Source organism: Pseudochaenichthys georgianus, chromosome 14 (genome assembly GCF_902827115.2).
Source record: "Pseudochaenichthys georgianus chromosome 14, fPseGeo1.2, whole genome shotgun sequence".
Taxonomy (NCBI): domain Eukaryota; kingdom Metazoa; phylum Chordata; class Actinopteri; order Perciformes; family Channichthyidae; genus Pseudochaenichthys; species Pseudochaenichthys georgianus.
The window spans coordinates 27184875-27205038 of NC_047516.1; the positions used below are offsets into that span (position 1 = coordinate 27184875).

Genomic DNA, 20164 nt, shown 5'->3' on the forward strand with positions numbered 1-20164 from the left:
CTTCCCCTCCCTTCTCACTTCCCTGTGCTGAGAAACAGCTGAAAGATCCAGGCCCCACAAAAATACCCCATAATGGCTGAGATAAACCGCAGAATAATACTGTCAGTCTCTAACTGAGATAATTATATGACCGATTAACAGAGAACCATGTGTATGGCTACCATTGCCTTTAATGAGCAATATATTTTAATCTAGTAATTTTTATTTGGTAGAACTTGAGTATATATGACAAAAGAAATACCTCATTTTGAAATTACCAATGTCCTTACGAAAAATAGATAGGCTTAAAGGGTAATAACTTATCAAATCTGAACATGTACAACTTTATAGGATTTAAATTCAAATATCTGCCTTCAATAAAACTGTACAGTATGAACATTTTAATTATCTCTATGTTTTCACATTATAATAAATGTGAAAATATTGCAAAAACAGTGTAAATGTTATAGAAAAGCTAGATTTAATCACATGTGATATGTCACAGAGCCATGTTCAAATAATCATCATAATAATCTCAAGGAAAGAGAACTAAGTATTTCATTTAAAATAAATACATACCCGTTGTGAAAGTATTCTTCTCACCGACAATGGAATAAAAATATTTAAAGCAATTATTTCCTTCCCAAAAAAAGGTTAAAAAATGTGTCCTCAGGACTCAGATAGCAAGCAGTTTCATTCCACAAGTCACACAAAAAACACAGAAAATTTGTTTGTAAATGCAGACAGGAAACTCAGAATATCCAGCGCTACTTTTTTAAGGTCTTTCATCTCCTTAACCATGCATGACTATAAGTACCTGGCCGTGTGACTGACAGAGATTATTTAAAAAGCTAAAAAATACCAGAGCATTGTATGTTGATATTTTTAACGCCCTGTACCTATCTATGTTTAAAAGAAACAGGAGTGGCTAAAAAAAAGTACAAAGACAATGAAAGCTAACCCTTCACTGGTACCCCTGCATCTCCAGTTTCAGGTAGCGCTCACCGAAGGTGCGGTCCTGCTCATCTCTGTACACTCACAGAGGGAGAGCAGCATGTGGCTCAGCATGTGTGTGCATAGGACTCTCCCACCCAGAAGTATTCTAAAGCAAGAGAGGGTTTTGAAGGTTTGTAGTCCCACAGAAAAGTGATGACAAAAGACAAATAATGTTGGATGAACCACAGTGGAATGAAAAGACATCTTGGCTGAGTTCTTAATAAAAACAACTCTTGTTACATAACATCATGCTCGGATTACATTAGAACTGTTAAAAGTTCCGACTGTACTTCAAAAAATCATCAGCTGAATGATAAACTGTCTGTAAGGGAGACGCTACAGGTCAACAGGGTAACAATTTTAACATATCACAATGACACTTTCCCAGTTGATTACACATTGCGACTATTTTCTATTACATTTTCAAAAATACTAGAAAAAGTATTCAACAACAGACTGGACACATTCATAGAAAGGCACAAATTAATCACGGACAGTCAATACGGATTCAGATCAACATCACTGGCAATTATGGAATCAATTGAGGATATCACAGATGCCCTTGAACACAACAAATATGCAGTAGGGATTTGTATAGATATAAAAAAAAGCTTTTGACACAATCAACCATGACATCCTACTACATAAATTAGAAAGGTATGTTATCAGGGGTATAGTTTTAGACTGGATTAAAAGCTATTTAAGCAATAGGCAGCAGTATGTGACGTTGGGAAATTACTGTTCTTCATGTTTGGAGTCCCCCAGGGGTCAGTGTTGGGTCCTAAACTGTTTATACTGTACATCTATGACATCTGTGAAATATCCAATATACTGAGGCTAGTTTTATTTGCTGACGATACAAATATATTCTGTTTTGGGGAGAATTTAGAATAGCTAGTGGAGAACATAGAAAATGAAATGCACAAATTAAAAACATGGTTTGACAAAAATACACTATCATTAAACTTGAGTAAAACAAACTTAATGCTGTTCGGTAAACATAGATCAAAAATACGCAAATAAAAATAGATGGGTTTGAAATTGAAAGAGTCCATGAAATTACATTTCTTGGGGTAATAATAGATGACACAATAAGTTGGAAATTATACATAAAACATGTACAATCAAAGCTGTCAAAAAGCATTTCCATACTAAACAAAGTAAAACAAGTCCTAGATCAGAAATCACTTCACATTCTCTACTGTTCACTAGTCTTACCAGTGGCGGCCGGCCCTTAGGGGCGCTAGGGGCGCCGCCCCCCCTCTTCCCACATCAAAAATAAAAAGCGTCCAGACGAGAGTGCAGCAAGTGCAACAGAAGCCAACTGTTGCTGTCTTTAAACTATGCCGCCGAAACATAATTTCAGCCAATCAGTGTCGTGAAATCTGATGGTCACCGGGCACCTAGGTCAGCGCCCGGTGCAGTCTGTGAGTTGTTTGGAACTGTATCCAAGGAGACAAAACAGGAAGCTGTCATACACTCTGGAAGCTATCATTAGCAGCTAATATGAGAACTCCGTTTTTGACATAAAAATGGAATTATGGATTATCAATAATTTTTTCAAAGTGACAGACACATTGGATTAACCTATGGATTAACCTTCAACTGCGTTTTTCTTGTTTTTATCAGAATAACAGCAAAAGGTGAACATATCACCGTGTTTTGCTACCTAAAGCTACGTCGTGTGATGTCTGTATTTGCTTCCCCTGTCGCGAGTTCTGATCGCTCAGTGATGATACTTATATTTCTAGAATCTGTGGAATCTCCGCTTGTTAGCTAAGCTTTTTTGTGCATATCCGAAAAGTATATCGATTGATTTATACCTAGAGTGCGTTAGCATTTTTTTCTTGTGAGACTTGTGTTTTGTTTCGGTAAACATGGTTCATATCATCAGTTAGCTGAGTTTCTTCCCGTTAAATGAGTAGGACACATGAATAGTTTATTACATTTTAAGAAGCCCTGAGACACAGTTTCGTGAGAATAAAAACAGGGGGGAAAAGCCCCTTAACAGATTAAATGGATATTAAATCATTTTAAGTAATTTTGAGTGTTCCCAAAGCCCCGGTGTTCTGCAGTTTGTGTGGGCCTACTGTACTGTTGCACAGTTTATACTGTAGAAACTATGTCCAGGACAAGTTGTTCGGAAGTTTTGGAAGATTCATAGCTAACCACACTGAAGATTATGGCGGTATTGATCAGTCTTCTCATATTTGTAAGCCTCAATTTGTCCTCCCCCCCCCCCCAGTGGCGGTTCTAGACCAATTTGACTGGGGGGCCACTGGGGGGCCAGTTATTTTCTGAGGGGGGCACAATAAATGCAGGACGAAAAAGATAACTAGACAGTATGAAGTAATTGCGCATAAGAAAACAATGCAATACAGTTGGTATTTGTTTCAGTACACTTATTTATTTCAGATAGATCTTATAGTTATTACTGTTAGATTCAGCTTAAGTTATAGTGCAATGTTTGCACTAACACCATATTTATATAAAAATAAAGGCAATGAACAGTTACATCTCTACTTTACATAAGGGTGTCTGCACACTCTCACATTACAGCAACAAAATCCTGCGTTTTTTGGCAAACCGAGTACCAGAAAATATACATTTTAAAAAAACAAAAACATTTCATTGTTAGGGGGGCCACAGGGGGGTCAGAGGTCAGTGTTAGGGGGGCACTGGCAATTGTTAAATGGACAGAGCTTATATGAGTTCTCCACAGAGAGATAAACGATGACAACAACTATAAAACAGAGCCTAAATACACACAGACTAATCAAGCCAACAAGACACAGGTGAGGGGGGAGGAGACAACACAGGGCACCAGGTGAACACAATCACCAACAATGAAGCTATACAATCCGAAACGGAGGCCGAGATCTATGGGCCCAGAGATCACCTCCATTACAACAGACCTGGTAGAATTCCAAACGGCACAAATCATGTTTAATTAAGGCAAAAAATAACGTTTTACCAGGAAACATCCAAAAAGTATTCACTTAACGAGTGGGGGGGGTATAGTTCAAGGAGACCATTTAAATTCGAAATTCATAGGGTCCGTACAACCAGAAGAACATTTTGTATCTCAGCCTGTGGAGTGAGACTATGGAACAGTGTGAATGTGGAGCTAAAGCGATGTCCAGACATAAACCAGTTCAAGAGGAAATACAGAGAAATTATTTTCTCGAGGTACAGGGATGGGGAGGGTGTTTGACTGTATCTATTACATTACATTGCATTTAGCTGACGCTTTTATCCAAAGCGACTTACAATAAGTGCGTTCGACCAACAAAATACAAACTTGAAGAAAACAGAATCATATAAGTACATCAGGCTTCATAGAGCAAAAACATTTCAAGTGCTACTCAACTGGCTTTAGATAAGCCAGTCCTTTATTAGTATATAAGTGCTTTGTTAATAGTTCTATCGCTCGAAGTGGAGTTGAAAGAGATGAGTTTTCAGTCTGCGCCGGAAGGTGTGTAAGCTTTCTGCTGTCCTGATGTCAATGGGGAGCTCATTCCACCATTTTGGAGCCAGGATAGCAAACCCACGTGTTTTTGCTGATGGGAACTTGGGTCCCCCTCGCAGTGAGGGTGCAGCGAGCTGTTTGGCTGATGCAGAGCGGAGTGCACATGCTGGGGTGTACGGTTTAACCATGTCCTGGATGTAGGAAGGGCCAGATCCATTCGCAGCATGGTACGCAAGTATCATTGTCTTGAAGTGGATTCTAGCAGTTACCGGAAGCCAGTGAAGGGAGCGGAGGAGCGGAGTGGTGTGGGAGAATTTAGGAAGGTTGAAGACCAGACGAGCAGCTGCATTCTGTATGAGCTGCAGAGGTCGGATGGCACATGCAGGTAGACCAGCCAGGAGGGAGTTGCAGTAGTCTAGGCGTGAGATGACAAGAGTCTGGACTAGAACCTGCGTCGCTTTCTGGGTCAGCTGGGGACGTATCCTCCTGATGTTATAAAGCGTGTATCTGCAGCAGCGGGTTGTAGCAGCTATGTTTGCAGTGAAGGACAGGTTGTTATCTAGGGTCACATCCAGATTCCTTGCAGTCTGAGTCGGGGAAACAATAGAGGTGCCGATGTTGATTGTTAGGTCAAGAGTGGGACAATCTTTTCCCGGAAGGAAAAGCAGTTCAGTCTTGTCAAGGTTGAGCTTGAGGTGGTGAGCAGACATCCACTGAGAGATGTCAGCTAGACAAGCAGAGATGCGTGCGACGACCTGGGTCTCTTAGCGGGGAAAGGACAGAATTAATTATGTCCTTTCCCCGCAGTGGTATGAAAAACCATGCAGGCTAATGACTGATCCGAGCGAGTTTGTGTACAAGGAGAAGAGGAGGGGACCAAGAACAGAGCCCGGAGGGGACTGACGAGCCTGCCGAGATGTGAGAGGACAGAGAGAGTCCAGAGAGGATAAGAGAGTAGAGAGGGGAGTTTCTGCAGCAGAGTTTGGAGGCAGGAGTTGGAACGAGTCAGAGGAAGGGAGGGCTGAGAGAACCGATGAGGCAAGGGTAGAGGGGGAGAGAGAACGAAGGTTACGGCGGACAGGTGCAGGATGAGAAGAGATTAGTTCGTTATGTTTGGAAAGGGGTAGAGAGAATGAAATGAAGAAGTGATCGGATGTGTGGAGCGGGTTTACAGAGAGGTTAGAAGTAGAGCAGTTCCTTGAGAATATGAGATCAAAGACATTGCCAGCTTTATGAGTGGGTGGGGATGCAGACAGTGAGAAAGCAAAGGCAGTTAAAAGAGATGTTAGTTCAGCTATCTTCCCTGTCTGGAGGTTGAAGTCTCCGAGAAGTACAGCGGGAGGGCCAGTTTCAGGGATGTGTGAGAGGAGATTATCTAATTCCTCCAAGAAGTCCCCCAAGGCGCCTGGTGGACGGTAGAGAACAACAATGGTTAATTGTATAGGATGGGTTACTGTGACGGCATGGAATTCAAAGGTGGAAGGAGTGAAGTTAGGTAGCTTGAAGAGGGAAAAGCTCCATTTGGGAGAGAGCAGGAGACCAGTGCCACCTCCTCTGCCAGTGGGTCTGGGTGTATGGGAGAAGGAATATGCTGTGGAGAGAGCTACTGGGGTGGATGTGTTGGATGGAGTAATCCAGGTCTCAGTTAGAGCAAGGAAATCCAGGGACTGCAGGGAGGTGTAGCCAGAGATGAAGTCAGCCTTAGGAACAGCTGACTGGCAGTTCCACAGGCCCCCTGAAACTAGATGTTGGATCTCAGTGGAGCATGTGGGATAGACGAGAGCAGGCCGGTTATATCGATTAGGAGATACACGGGGCCAGTGATAATAGCGAGAAGACACATGAACAGGAATGGAGAAAATACACATGATTATAGCCTGAGGGGCTAAAAAACTACAACAATAAAGCTCTTAGTATTCTACAAATGTTTAAATTAAGTTAACCCTAGCAGTCAGTTAGTTCAGTTTTAAGGTTTCAGTCAAATTACTTGTCCCAAGTTTCTGCCTGACAGATACTGTAGCGGTTTTGAGATTTTAAAATCACAATTTCAGTCAGATCAACTACAGAGCATGTATACAGAGTACACACACTGAAACAGAGAAGTCTAAAAACAGAATGTTACTCACACAATTCTAGAAGTCACCAGTTGTTATCCTGTCAAAATCGAGTTGCATGTGTATGTTATGATGATGTGTATGTGTTGAGGGACAACTGGTCCGCTTTCCAAATCTCCGCGCGTCCCTAACAAGCTGGTTATCATACAGGAAGGAATCCAGAACATACAAGTATCCGTTAAAACAATAATCTATTTTAATGGTAATATAACAATGCAATACAATCAATACATTACCATACAAAGCCATATCATATCATATGCGTAATGTCAGGAGTATGCCTACTCCTGGCCCTTGTTCACGGGCTGCCACGACCTTCCGGTCCAGGCGGCGAGAGAAGAGAGAGGCAGAACAAAAAGCTGAATAGGCTTTCATACCAACAGAAACAGGAAGGGGTGGAGTTTACTCAGCCTCCACACACACACACCCCCCCCCCCCCCCCCCCACATTCCAGAGACCTCAGATGTGTCTTAAAGGATATTTAAGATAACACAAATATTTCATCTCTCATATCTCCAACTTCTAGTTACACAGAATACAAAGTAATTAAACCCACACATATACTATTCAAGATATGTAGACTTCCCTGAAACATGACATGCTAGAGATCTTAAGCAGAATATACTCTTCCCCCACCTAGCACCCTGTCATGCATGCCTACACCTCCCCCACAGGGCAATAAAACCCTGTTTACTCTAAACAGCCCTTGTTTAGAGCCATTTTAGTCCTCACCTTTATGAAAGGATAAAACAGAGAAATCAATATAAAACACAAACACAAGTATTGTTTGAACAGTATTCACTTAACTGCTACTATTGATAATTACCAGAGAAACTCAAGGGACCTCTTTTAATATCTGGAAATTGCAACAAGACTTTCTGCCATTTCAAATGTAACACACTTCTTAAATATCAGATGCTGCAATCCCCCTTTTGCACTCTTTTAAAAGAGTGCAACTTACACAAGGCACTTGAAACATATCTACTGTGTCTGTCCCCCAATATCGTATAAATCCATCAGAAACTGAGATCCAAAGTACTTGAAATCGTGAAGGAACAGAACATCACTTCCCATGGCAGTGAAGGAACCATGAGGGGGCAGCTGAGTGCTAAGAAGCAGTCTCCTGATGGTGAATCATCAGCCCGCCTGCCCGCCCCCCCCCCCCCCCCCAAAGGAATAGGCCACAACGACAGCTGATAGGGAGGGGGAGATGCGGCTTTCCCTTCACGGGTGGAACTGATCAGAGAGAAGTAGACTCCTCTGCTGCCTCGATAAGTCCCCCAGCCCACTGCCAGCCGGTTCCAAGTCGTCTGCTGCATGGATGTCCTCGAGGTCCTTCTCCTCCAGTCCGCTGATGACAGCATCCGTTTCGACCTCCATGACGAGACCCAGATCCGTCTTGATGTCGTCCCCTGGTCCTAGCAGGTGGTTTCCCCGCCGCACACTGGCTCCCGTGGTAGCTGTCCCCCTTTCCTCCTATGCGGACGGCCTGAGAGATCCGCTGGGTCACTCGGTCGGGGCCGGAGAGCCTGGGGTTGATCCACTTTGTCCTGATGAGCGTCAGCCTCCTGCGTCTCGGGTCCCACTTTTGGCGTCAACAACCTGTGTGGAGAAATCTGATACAAATCCCTCAAGCCAGAGATGGGGACTCGAGTCTGCGACTCGGACTCGAGTCGCACTTAAGTCGCACACACAGAGACTTTAGACTTGACTTGGACTCATGACCAAAAGACTTCAGACTCGACTTGGACTCGTGTGTTGGGACTCGTGAACAATCATTGTGTTTTCTATTTTTGGCGTATTAAAGGTGGGGTAGGTACATTTGAGAGAAACCGGCTCGAGATCGCTAGAATTTGAAAATACACAACCGGACATAATCTGCTAGAGGCTGCTACTTCCTTATAGAGCCCGCCTCCTCCAACACACACGAACGCGCACATGACCAATGAGGGCACGAGATACATTTGTGCCCAGATGGAAGGCTGACAGGCAGGTAGGCCATCCAGTTACTTTAGCCGGGCTCATTACGCAGACGTGCGCGCCTCTGTTACTACCTCGTAGTAACACAATAGCGACCAGCGGAACACCTGCGGCTGTACCGCTTGTAATTAGGTTAAACTACATAAACTTCGAACAAAACGCCGGCGGCACCAACAAAAGGAGCGCACACTGCAAAGTCTGCAATATCAAAATCAAGGATGCTGGCGCAACAACGTCGAATTTCATCAGGCACTTGAAAAACTCACCCGAAGAGGTCAGTCACATTAACGCATATGGACGGTTAGCAAACATGTTTAGCTCAGCATCAGCTATGTAATGTTAACTTAGCTTGCTACTAGCTTTGTAACTGAATATTTGAAAAGATTAGTGAATTGCTTGTCACACTTGTTTGAGTTGAGTGGCGTTGACATCCAACTCTTGACATGACATAAAAAAGGTCGGTAACGTTAATCATTACCCGCTTTTAAGTACTTTTAACAGTTTCCCTGTGGGGGATTAATAAAGTATTTGTGATACTGATTTCTGATTCTGAAGTGTTTTGCTTATAAGTTGTTTGCATTTAGCTAAAGTGTGATGTTTTTCCTCATATTGCATTGCAATAGCCTGTTTAAAGTGATCATATAACAAACAATTAATCAGTACTGATACTGTATGCTAATAGATATAGGAGTGATAATAACACAGTAAATGCTTTGAATTTCTTAGATATAGCTGTGCAGTATTCTTAACAGACTGGATAGCAGCAGACAATAGAAGGCTTATTACAACCAGAAGAGACATGAGACTTTTATTTTTTTAGAGACTTGAGACTTGACTTGGACTCGTGACCAAAGACTTGAGACTTGATCAAGTCTCACCCCACAAAGACTTGAGACTTGACTTGGACTCGTGACCAAAGACTTGAGACTTGACTTGGACTTGCAAAAAAAGACTTGTGAACATCTCTGCCTCAAGCCTACGCTCCGGGCTCTGGGGCCCTCGGCTGTTTGACCCACCACTGCGTGGCCACTTGGAGCCTGTTGGTGGGGTGTCTTAAAACAACAGACGTCTGTGAACAGGTTTTCTAAATTAATTGTGCAGCTTCAGAATCTTAATACTTGGACTGTGCCAACTAAATAAGAACCCCAACATCTTTAGGTAAACTAAATAACATATTTCAATAGCTCTGAATTTCTGACAAGCATCTGTGTTTATTTTTAAATGAAATCCTTGAGATCCCATTAAAAATCTAAATATAATATGAACTGCTAATGTTTCTGGTAAAGAAACACACTAATGTTATGGATTCAAAAACAACCAAAATCACAATACTAACAAAGTGAATGGCTTCCTGGTGATACTGCTTCTACCCGTCAGTGCTTAGATATTATCCCGCTGAAAAAATGAATACAGAATTCCAACAAACTGTCATCAAATGTCTTTCTATTATAAATGTAGATGAAATGTATATCCCCATAATGACCTAAACAATAAAGTCTATGGCTCTTACTTCTTTACCAGGCTAGTTACATGATGTTGTCTAAATTACATTTTGTCTCATTACATTACTATTTTTTAGCTCAACTGTAAATATGTTCTTTCTACATTTCAAACCTCAGTTACTTTAATACCTGTTAAAACATTAGTTGAAACATTACTCACAGGTCAGCTTCTTCAGTATTCCATTCTGGACTTACATCTCTCTGGTAGCCCCTTGGCCACTGATTCTTTATCTGTGTTACCTGCTATAACTCAATCAATATTAGAGACATGTCAACATTCATCAAACAGTGTCTTATCCCCAGATATGGAGCAGGTCAATTCTAAAACTGTCAATCAATGGTCAGATTGAACAATCGAGTTGGGGCAGCAGGTTCCTTTCAGCCCTAAATGAAAAATGTACATTGTGAAGTTTACACTCCCCCTTTTTTACACATTAACTCATGTGTAAACAAAATCCTGTATGGGAAGAAAACCTTCAGGTCATAATGGATTATAAGACAATACCAAACATTTTTCCCAAATGTACATCCATCATTTCCACAGTAAACACTTCAGTGAAATGAAGTGTTTCTCTCCATCTTTCAGTCCTAAAAGAAACAGAATCTTCATGTTTTAGTTTGAGTTTCACATTCTGCAAACCGCCACCTCCTGTGGGAGTGAAATATCAAGCAGATTAGAAACGGGTCACATGTGCGGTTTCCCCTTTTGTGGAATGTTAGGAAACCTCTCATTTCACACATTATTATCACACAAAAATAATGTGTTAGTCCAAAAACATGCTTGATTAGTCATTGTTTTAAATCATGCAGTTGCACTGATCAAATGCAGACATACACTCACTCACACTGTCAGGTTTTAAAGTCAGGTTTGGTCAGGTACACCCCAGAGTCAGTCATTGACAGTGCCTTCTCAAGTTACCCTGTCGGTCAGGGTCAAAGGTAATTTGGTCTCAGTCTTTTTGGCCATGTGTCATGCTCTGCAGAGACTCCGATCTTCCAGCACAGGCCAGCATCCTCCGTCTATAAAAATCTGTATATATGGAGCGCCATCATTTATTAATTCACAATTACAACTATAATGTTCAAGATATCTCCAACCCCTCATTGGAACAGCGGTTTCCCACATTCACTGAAAAGTGTCTAGCCAAAAAATGTCACTTCCCCATTGTACACCACTGCAGTTCATCCACATATAATCCAGATCAAAATGTCCAATAGATCTATTTCAGAAACTTGTGCACACAATTATTATCTTGAGTCAAACCTCTACTACGACCTGTGTAGCTCTTAATCGGTCACTATACCCATGTATCTTCAATTCTGGTATACCTAAAAAACAATGTTAACGTCTTTAACCGTGCGTGGAACCCTGGGTGTCCGAACATGTAACAATCACTCCTTCCTTTATCAAGGACCTAAAAACAGAAGTAATTTCATCAATGGTTTGTAGCTGAACTTAGGAAGTATCCCTCATGGTAGGTATGTTTTTACTTTTTAACATCTCTAAATGTCAGTTAATTACTAACTAAATGAATGTCCATTAGGAGGTGGTGCCGCTAGTCTTCTAAACTCATAATCTGGTGCCGTGCGCTTCCTGTGAAACTGCAAGTAAGATTTTAAAACCCACTGCAGGGTGGGTCGAGTGACCCCTCCTCCCTATTGGTCGTCAATAATATGCACCCTTACAATGGGTGATTGAAGACCCCACATTATTTCCCATTTCAGCATCAGCCTTCTTTACTCTAAAATTACTTTTTAAATAGGAATATGTAGAAATGGAACAAATATTCAATCTTCAGAAAAGTTCTTAACCAATGTCTATCTAGTCAATAGCCAACATATTTTAAAATGTCAGATGTATAAAAAGAAGCCTAAATACTCCCTTACCATCAAAGTCCAAATCTAGACATAAGGTGAACAGTTTTGGTAATGGACAATTTAATCTAAAAACAAAACAAAATTGGACTTGTGTCCTTGTTATTTGTTCTTTAAAATACATTAGCAAATACCCTGCGAAGTATTCGCAACATAACTAACCCTCCCTAGGATATGAACTCCATTAATCCCTTTACTCATAGTTAGTTTATATGTCTAAATTATTATGTGTGACCTAATAATCAGATGTCTTGTTTGCCAACCAAGGATATTAAACTTTAATCTTTTCAGTATTCCAGACCATCGTTTAAACAATCAGCCTCCCTTCTCAAACACTAACCCTATCGTTGTACACCACCCTCTGGAAAACTCTTGCACAGTTATGCTGTCAAATCATCGCATAATTTCTTCAGAGTCTGAACCGTCTGAGACCAGCCTGTCTCAAGATCTTGTCATAATGTGAACAGTCAGTAATGCGTTGTCCTCTGCAGCTGTAGTCAATAGGATCAATGAAACTCTTGTTTTGCACAGGGATGTCCTGAGGGGGAAGGCACCTCTGGATCAATGTGCTACAATCAGCAGACATACGTTGTCCTCTGCACAGCAGGAATCCCCAAAAACTGCTGTTCCTCTTCACACCACTGTTGCCCCGGCAACGAGGTACACGCAAAATGTCAAACCCTCCTCAGAGATGCGTTCTTTGCACAGTTCTTCTGTTTCTGTAGTGAGCAACTCTTCACCAACACACTGATTCAGAGTACAACCCAAAGGTGGCGCACAACTTTCCAGTGCCGCTGTAATCACAATAAATCAGCAACTGGAGATAAACTCAATTTAAATCTCTCCCCCAAAGGGTTACAAAATAAAACGGCTGAGTGTCTATATGGTCAGGAATGCTGAAACATGTGAATGTTAAAACAAATCAATGGCAGTAGTCTACCCAGATTATTTACTCCATTAAAAGTAGTAAAACCACATTGTAAAATCTATTTTGTCTAGTTGAAGTCCTGCTTCTAAAATTCTAGTCAGAAAAAATAAACTTCATCTTTAAAATCTTCTTTAATTTGAAACCAAAAAAAGGTCTTCCTTCTCCACCATGATCCTATCTCTACATCAAAGTCCATACAAACTGATGATTTATCTTTAGAAACCATGAGGAATGACAGTTCTCATAAAACACTATTCTTCCTTACTTCAGTTCTAAACCAAATGAGCCAAACAGGAAACCCCCTTAACCACTTGCTTATTCTATTCTTTTTGAAATTGTTTATCTAAGTTGTGTTACAAGCAGGTTAGATCTGACAAAACTAACTGTATTTAGCGCTATAATTGAAAAACAAGTAATCTGATCACAGTTAATGAATATATATCTTTGAACACTTATTATTGGTGGAAAGGTTTCCTCACAAAATGTAATCTCCATTACTAAAGCTCAAACCTAAAGAAATCATCACGGAACAGGTTTCTGTCCTTATCAGTTAATTGTCTCAATGCAAACTAAAAAGCGTTGTGAAAACTCCCACTCTCGAGAACATCTCAACACTTTATTCCATCTGAGCACGAGTGTTTGACAGACACGCCCTATTAATCCAAAACGGTCTTTAATGGTATCAATTGTGAACTTCCTTAATATGAATTGTAAATGCAACGTATGTTCTCTTTAGAACACAGATAGGACAGTAGCTGCTGAAACTGGTTAATAGCAGTTTTCTGTCAACCTAGTTAAGCATGTTGTTGTTATATCTAGTAAATATATTTTTATTTCATGTTTACTCACAAAACAATATGACATTATTTAGAAACAAGTTTTACTCTCTCTGAACTCTTCAAAACATCTACTTGTCTTTCTCTTTCCTCCATGTGCCCTGCAGCTGCCGGCTCAAGTTTCCCCTCATCAATCACCTCTGTGTGTTTGTGCAACACCTCTGTCATGCGTAACCATTTAACAGATTCATTCTGACTGACAAACTTATAACAACCTCCCGTTTACTTTCTACTCTTTCTTCATAAACTTACAAACACAATTAATGTCTACTAATGATATTACAAAAACTCTAGGTGGAATAATCCACTATTATGTTCAATTTGAATCAAACTTTAACCTGCATGTACATCATATACTCAGCAAACTACTTTCTACTTTCCCTCAACGTTACTGTATGCAATTAAGTTCCTCTGAAATGATCAGTTAATGACGAATAGTACGAAATTCACAATGCAATGTTTCTTATTTATTTAAATGTACAAGCCTTTTCTTTAGCCCCCTGTTTGATTCCACTTCAAATCAATCTCTTAATCTGTTCCCATTGCTCCCGGTAGCTCCCTAGAATTTCAGAATTGTCTTAACCATTCTGACGTTCCATATTCACTTCGCTTTTATTTATCTGACTTAATTAATATGTGTTCACTTGTAGTAATATTCTGGGCTATTGTCGTTGTTACTATTAACGTGCTTCCCTTGTAAACAATTCCAGGGTGTGTAACCCCCTTTCAGCCACTAGATGGCAGCAGCAGAGCACAAATGAGCTTCACTCTTCTGAGTGCATTGTCTGAGTTCCACAGACAATCGCTCACACAGGTATTTTAGGTAAAAATCACACAGATTTATTCCCCGTACAGTTTGTCCAGCTTGATAATGTGATGTTTATTTCAACAGACAAACAAGACCTCGCTTCGACACCCATAAAGAATGTGACCATTCCATGGGGCTTAAACCCAGGTCTTAGCGAGCCCTTTATCACACGTTAGCTTTTCAAATTAAGTTTACAGACAAAGGGAAACGAGAGCCGGTCCCGTCACAATTTCGGTGAGGTTTGCGTTCTCTTTCCCCTGATTTAACATATAACAGACCGCTGGCTTTTATCTTTCAGCCTTGGTCTGTTATTGAACCCCAGTTTTAAACGGCGACCCGATCTAAAATATCGAGTTTCCAGGTTTTATCGTGCAGGAATATAACCTCGCAACCCACAAACTGCACCGTTTCCACACCACTCAGGAATAAGTATACCTGAGGTCCACGCCAAACTGCTCTATTTACGTTACGCCGGACTTTCTGTCTACCTTGCGATCAACGTTCACGTGTTGTATACAACTTTCCTAACATAGTAAAATATGCATTGTATATTCCATTTAAACTTTAAAAACACTGTGAAACGCCTACAGACAATCCTACATTTTTAGCATCGATACCTTATTTGTAGTTGCAGGGCCCTGCTGATTGTCTGAGATGTTTAAAAGCGTTTGTTCCCGACCCATTCCGGTCGTCCGGATTCTTCCACAGCTTTGTTTACCAGGCACGTCGGGTCACCATTTGATAGAGATTTTGAGGGACAACTGGTCCGCTTTCCAAATCTCCGCGCGTCCCTAACAAGCTGGTTATCATACAGGAAGGAATCCAGAACATACAAGTATCCGTTAAAACAATAATCTATTTTAATGGTAATATAACAATGCAATACAATCAATACATTACCATATCATATCATATGCGTAATGTCAGGAGTATGCCTACTCCTGGCCCTTGTTCACGGGCTGCCACGACCTTCCGGTCCGGGCGGCGCGAGAAGAGAGAGGCAGAACAAAAAGCTGAATAGGCTTTCATACCAACAGAAACAGGAAGGGGTGGAGTTTACTCAGCCTCCACACACACACACCCCCCCCCCCCCCACATTCCAGAGACCTCAGATGTGTCTTAACCCTCTGAGACCCACGGGGCCGTATACGATCCCAAAGATCACGTTGTGTTCAAAGCGTCATAACTTCTCAGCTGTTTCAGCCAGAGACATGCCGTGTTTTTCCTCTTCAACTACAGAAACGGCACTAAACAACTCTATTCGGTTTTTCATTGAGAGGCGTTTACTTATTTCGGTGAAATGAATGCATAAAGTTGTATATGCTGCGGATGGTCTCACCTTGATTCTGGCGCATCGCTCATCATTTATAGATCTATTCTCATCCACCATCTTTGTTTCTGACGTAAAGAGTGAAAGAGTCACGTTTCTGAATCGGACACTCTGAGTGGATGCAGTCACAGCCAATCGGAGTCTGATTCAGAGGGTTGCCTGTCTGTTCTGATGTTATGTTTACTGAAATGAGAGCCGGTATAATTCCACGCGCGAAAACAAAATAAAAGTTGGAATACGTTCTTTTAGTGTTTTGAAAGTAAACAAGGACGGCAAAGACGTTTACTACAGCTGAGGCTTTGGAGCAGATTTTTCAAGGGGACAATGTTGATGAAAATTCAGACGAATCTGCTCAGCATGCCATGTGTGATTGAGGACATGATATATCATGTGTACTCTTCAAAATTGGCAGGACAGAAAATGACAATTCTTCGCAAAAAAACGCCCATGGACACTGCCCAAAAGAATGGGCATAACTATTGAACAGAATACGTTAGAATCTTCTAATCAGTTATGATACAATGATAATAAATGTGTGCAATTTTCTGTGTTGAATGTTTCTTTCAATGTTATGGTTAGCAGTTATTTTTAATGAAATAAGTAAAACATTCAAGCTCCGTTTTTTATTTATTTTTTATTTATGGGCAAATATCCCCTATTATAGTGTATATAAGTCTCTAATGAGTGACACATATCATTAGCTGAGGTTGTGTTGATTTCTGGGATGTGTAAAACTTGATTTTACTGCAAAGAAATGACAATTTATTAGGCAAAACACAAAAATATACAAAAACAGAAATGTCCTATGTGGGTCTCAGAGGGTTAAAGGATATTTAAGATAACACAAATATTTCATCTCTCATATCTCCAACTTCTAGTTACACAGAATACAAAGTAATTAAACCCACACATATACTATTCAAGATATGTAGACTTCCCTGAAACATGACATGCTAGAGATCTTAAGCAGAATATACTCTTCCCCCACCTAGCACCCTGTCATGCATGCCTACACCTCCCCCACAGGGCAATAAAACCCTGTTTACTCTAAACAGCCCTTGTTTAGAGCCATTTTAGTCCTCACCTTTATGAAAGGATAAAACAGAGAAATCAATATAAAACACAAACACAAGTATTGTTTGAACAGTATTCACTTAACTGCTACTATTGATAATTACCAGAGAAACTCAAGGGACCTCTTTTAATATCTGGAAATTGCAACAAGACTTTCTGCCATTTCAAAAGTAACACACTTCTTAAATATCAGATGCTGCAGTGTATACAGTATGTATACCGGGATGGGTGGCGCAGTGTTCTGTGCGTTTGATCATCAGATCAAGGGGGCGTGGGGAACTCCAGTTCGAAACCCGCTCTTGCCCCACTGCGTCAGGCCGAATTTGCTCCTGTGGGTATTGTCCACAGTAGATGACCATTACATGTATGTATGATCTGTACTGTATGTGTAATGTGTATTTGTAAAGCGCTTTGAGAGTCATTGATAAAAGCGCTATAATTAATATAAGGATTATTATTATTATTATTATTATATGCAGGGGTGCACATAACTGGTACGCAGGTACGCAAACGCGGCAACAATCTGAAATGCGTACCGTCACTTGTGTCACAAAGCGCATTTGCGTACCAACGTACTTGTGAAGCTTTTCCAGAAGGCGGTTAGATCACCGGACGACAGAGTCGGTTTCCGTGTGCACAGACAGGGCTGCTGTTAACATCGTTCTGTACAACGGAATTGTGCCAAAACTACGCCAACCGGCTGCGGAGGGAGACTCCCCCCCTTCACTGGAGAACTGCGCTAAAACAGCTGATCACAACGTTCACGCTCTGTGGTCACGAAGTACTCCACTAGCGCCCCCCGTCGACTTTCTTGAAGTACTCCACTAGCACCCCAGCACCTTTTGAAATGCAATGGCTGAGTTTGCAAATAATACATTATCTAATGCAAAGTTTTAGAGAATTTAGGAGAAATATACAGGCAAAAACTGTCCAAGTGTAGTACAATAAACACCAAAATGTGTTTTTTGGATGTTTTCTTTCCAATAGTCTGAAAGAAATTGAAGCAAAAACTCAAAAACTACCTGTGCAAGAAGAAACTATGTTTTTTCCTAAGTGTCTTGCCTTAGATAGATAATACAGTATAGCCCTGAAGGAAATGTTACCTCACAAACATTCAGTGAATTCCTGCAACCTTGTTTGTGTTATAAAAGTATTTCCTCTTTGAGAGGCTTAATGTGTTTAAATATATATTTCACACGTACATTATACTCTGTAGTCCTTTCAATGTAGCCTCTCTGGATTGTGCTGCAGACAATTGCTTCTTAGCACTGATCCTTCCTGAGCCGTGGAGAAACGTGCAGGCTGTCCATGGCCATTTAAAGGCTTTTCAAGGACCAATTCATGGCTACTTCCTGGGGTGTCACCATAGGGTGTCACCCGAATCATTGGTTCAGCCAAAATACTGGAATCCGTTTCACTATGCTAGCTTTCGAAACATCCTTCATAGGATTGTGAAAACATAACACCAAACAGCCAAGTTAGCAATTACTAATACCCTTGTCCTGTCTTGCCCTGAAATCTTGTCATTGCGCCTTTCTCTTAACTAAACAGCTAGTGAAGCTAGTCACCAACAAACAAGCTTAGTTTTAAGGTGGGAATCTAACAAAGCAACAAGCAATAAAACACTGAAATGCTTTGCAACTTGTCGGGAACTGGTTAGTTTATATGCTAGTTTGTGACTACAAATGATCTCTACCGCATAGAAGTCACCACATCAAAAATTGATTGACGGATTGTGTGTAGACATATAATAACAAGCACGGTCGATTTACAGCAGGGGTCCCCAAACTTTTTCCTGTGAGTGCCACATAACTTTTCCCTTCTCTGATGGGGTCCGGGGTCAGTTTGTAACAGAAAAAGTGTGACGATCGCAGGGGTGCCTGAACGTAAACATTTATTGTTTTCTAGAAAGCCACACATAACCAAATATGAATAACCCTTTCCGGGATCTTTACAGAAAAAAAAGTCAGGACATAAATAATAACACTATTAATGAAATAAATAACACTATTTGTGAAATAAATAATAACCAAATAACCCTCTCTGGGATCTTCACAGAAAAAGTCAGGAAATAAATAACACTATTTGTGAAATAAATAATAACCAAATAACTCTCTCTGGGTTCTTCATAGAAAAAAAGTCCATTGAACATTAACTTTCTGTTGTGCCGTGCACAATCTTAATAATTAAGGTAAAAGTTTAGCTTAGTTGTCAGAGCAGAATCTCTTACTCAAATGACTCATATGAGCAGTCTCTCAAAGTTCTTGTGTTCCTTCCTTATAATCCTTTTGTAGGTTCCAGTAGGCTTGTAGACACCGCTGTTTGCAGCTCTCTCTCATCAACTTCCCTGTGAAAACCACAAAGCAAGCAGGCTGAGAAATCGAACTAAGTGATACAGCACCTACACAGTCCAATACATTTCACTACCAGTATGGTTGTGGAGATGGATTTTATCACAGTAGATTTTATTATGATTACATTTGTTTATACTCAGAATTACTCATTCAAGTCAGAAAAGTGAGTTTACCTATGTATGTTCATCAGTGTGAACCGTGGGCCTGCATCTGGCTGGTGAGAAGTTGAATGTCAGGTTCCATTCTAGTCACAGCCAGTCTCAAACACTGATGCAGATGTTCATCTGTAAATCTTGATCTCATCGGAGTTTTCAGGTGTTTCATGTGTGAAAAGGTTTGCTCGCAGATATACGTGCTGCCAAAAAGTGTAAACATCTTTATTGCGTGTTTTTTTATGTTAGGGTACGTGTCGTTTGGGAGGGCGGCATAGAAGTCAATGAGACTGTTGGGCTTGAATGCGTCTTTCAGAACATCACAGTTCTGTAACTCGGCCAACTCAAACTGATAAGAAGGCTGGGCTTCATCGATGTCGGCAAGAAAGGGGTTTTGGAAAAGACGGATTTCTTTTGCATTAACATGTAGTATCCGGAATCGCACACCGAACTCCGCCTTCAGCATTTCCAGCCTTGTAGCTGCAAGTTAAGGCTGTTCTGCATTTCTGTCACGTCTGTTAAAAATGTGAGGTGCCATTTCCATTCTGAGTCGATCAACTCTGGGACCGTTTTGTCTTTTGAATGAAGAAATGCGTTAATTTCGGGTAGCAGCTCGTAAAAACGCCTCAAAACTCTGCCCCGGCTCAACCATCGGACCTCTGTGTAGTACAGCACATCGCCGTGCGCATGACCCCAGTTCAGACAGGAATTGTTGGAACTGCCTGTGTTTAAGTCCCTTTGCTCTGATGAAGTTTATGCATGACACC

The 20164-nt window shown here is 40.9% G+C and overlaps 1 protein-coding gene across 1 annotated transcript in view; it reads right to left on the bottom strand.

Annotated features, from left to right (window-relative positions):
- The window catches only part of LOC117458048 (scavenger receptor cysteine-rich domain-containing group B protein), a 29739-nt gene extending 9876 nt beyond the window's left edge, over nt 1-19863 (bottom strand). The window contains exons 1-3 of the mRNA XM_034098286.1: nt 19652-19863; nt 985-1007; nt 559-574 (exon numbers count right to left, since the gene is read on the bottom strand). Of these exons, the coding sequence (XP_033954177.1) occupies nt 559-574; nt 985-1007; nt 19652-19863 (251 nt within the window). The remainder of the gene's footprint in view (nt 1-558; nt 575-984; nt 1008-19651) is intronic.
- Between the last annotated feature and the right edge of the window lie 301 nt (nt 19864-20164).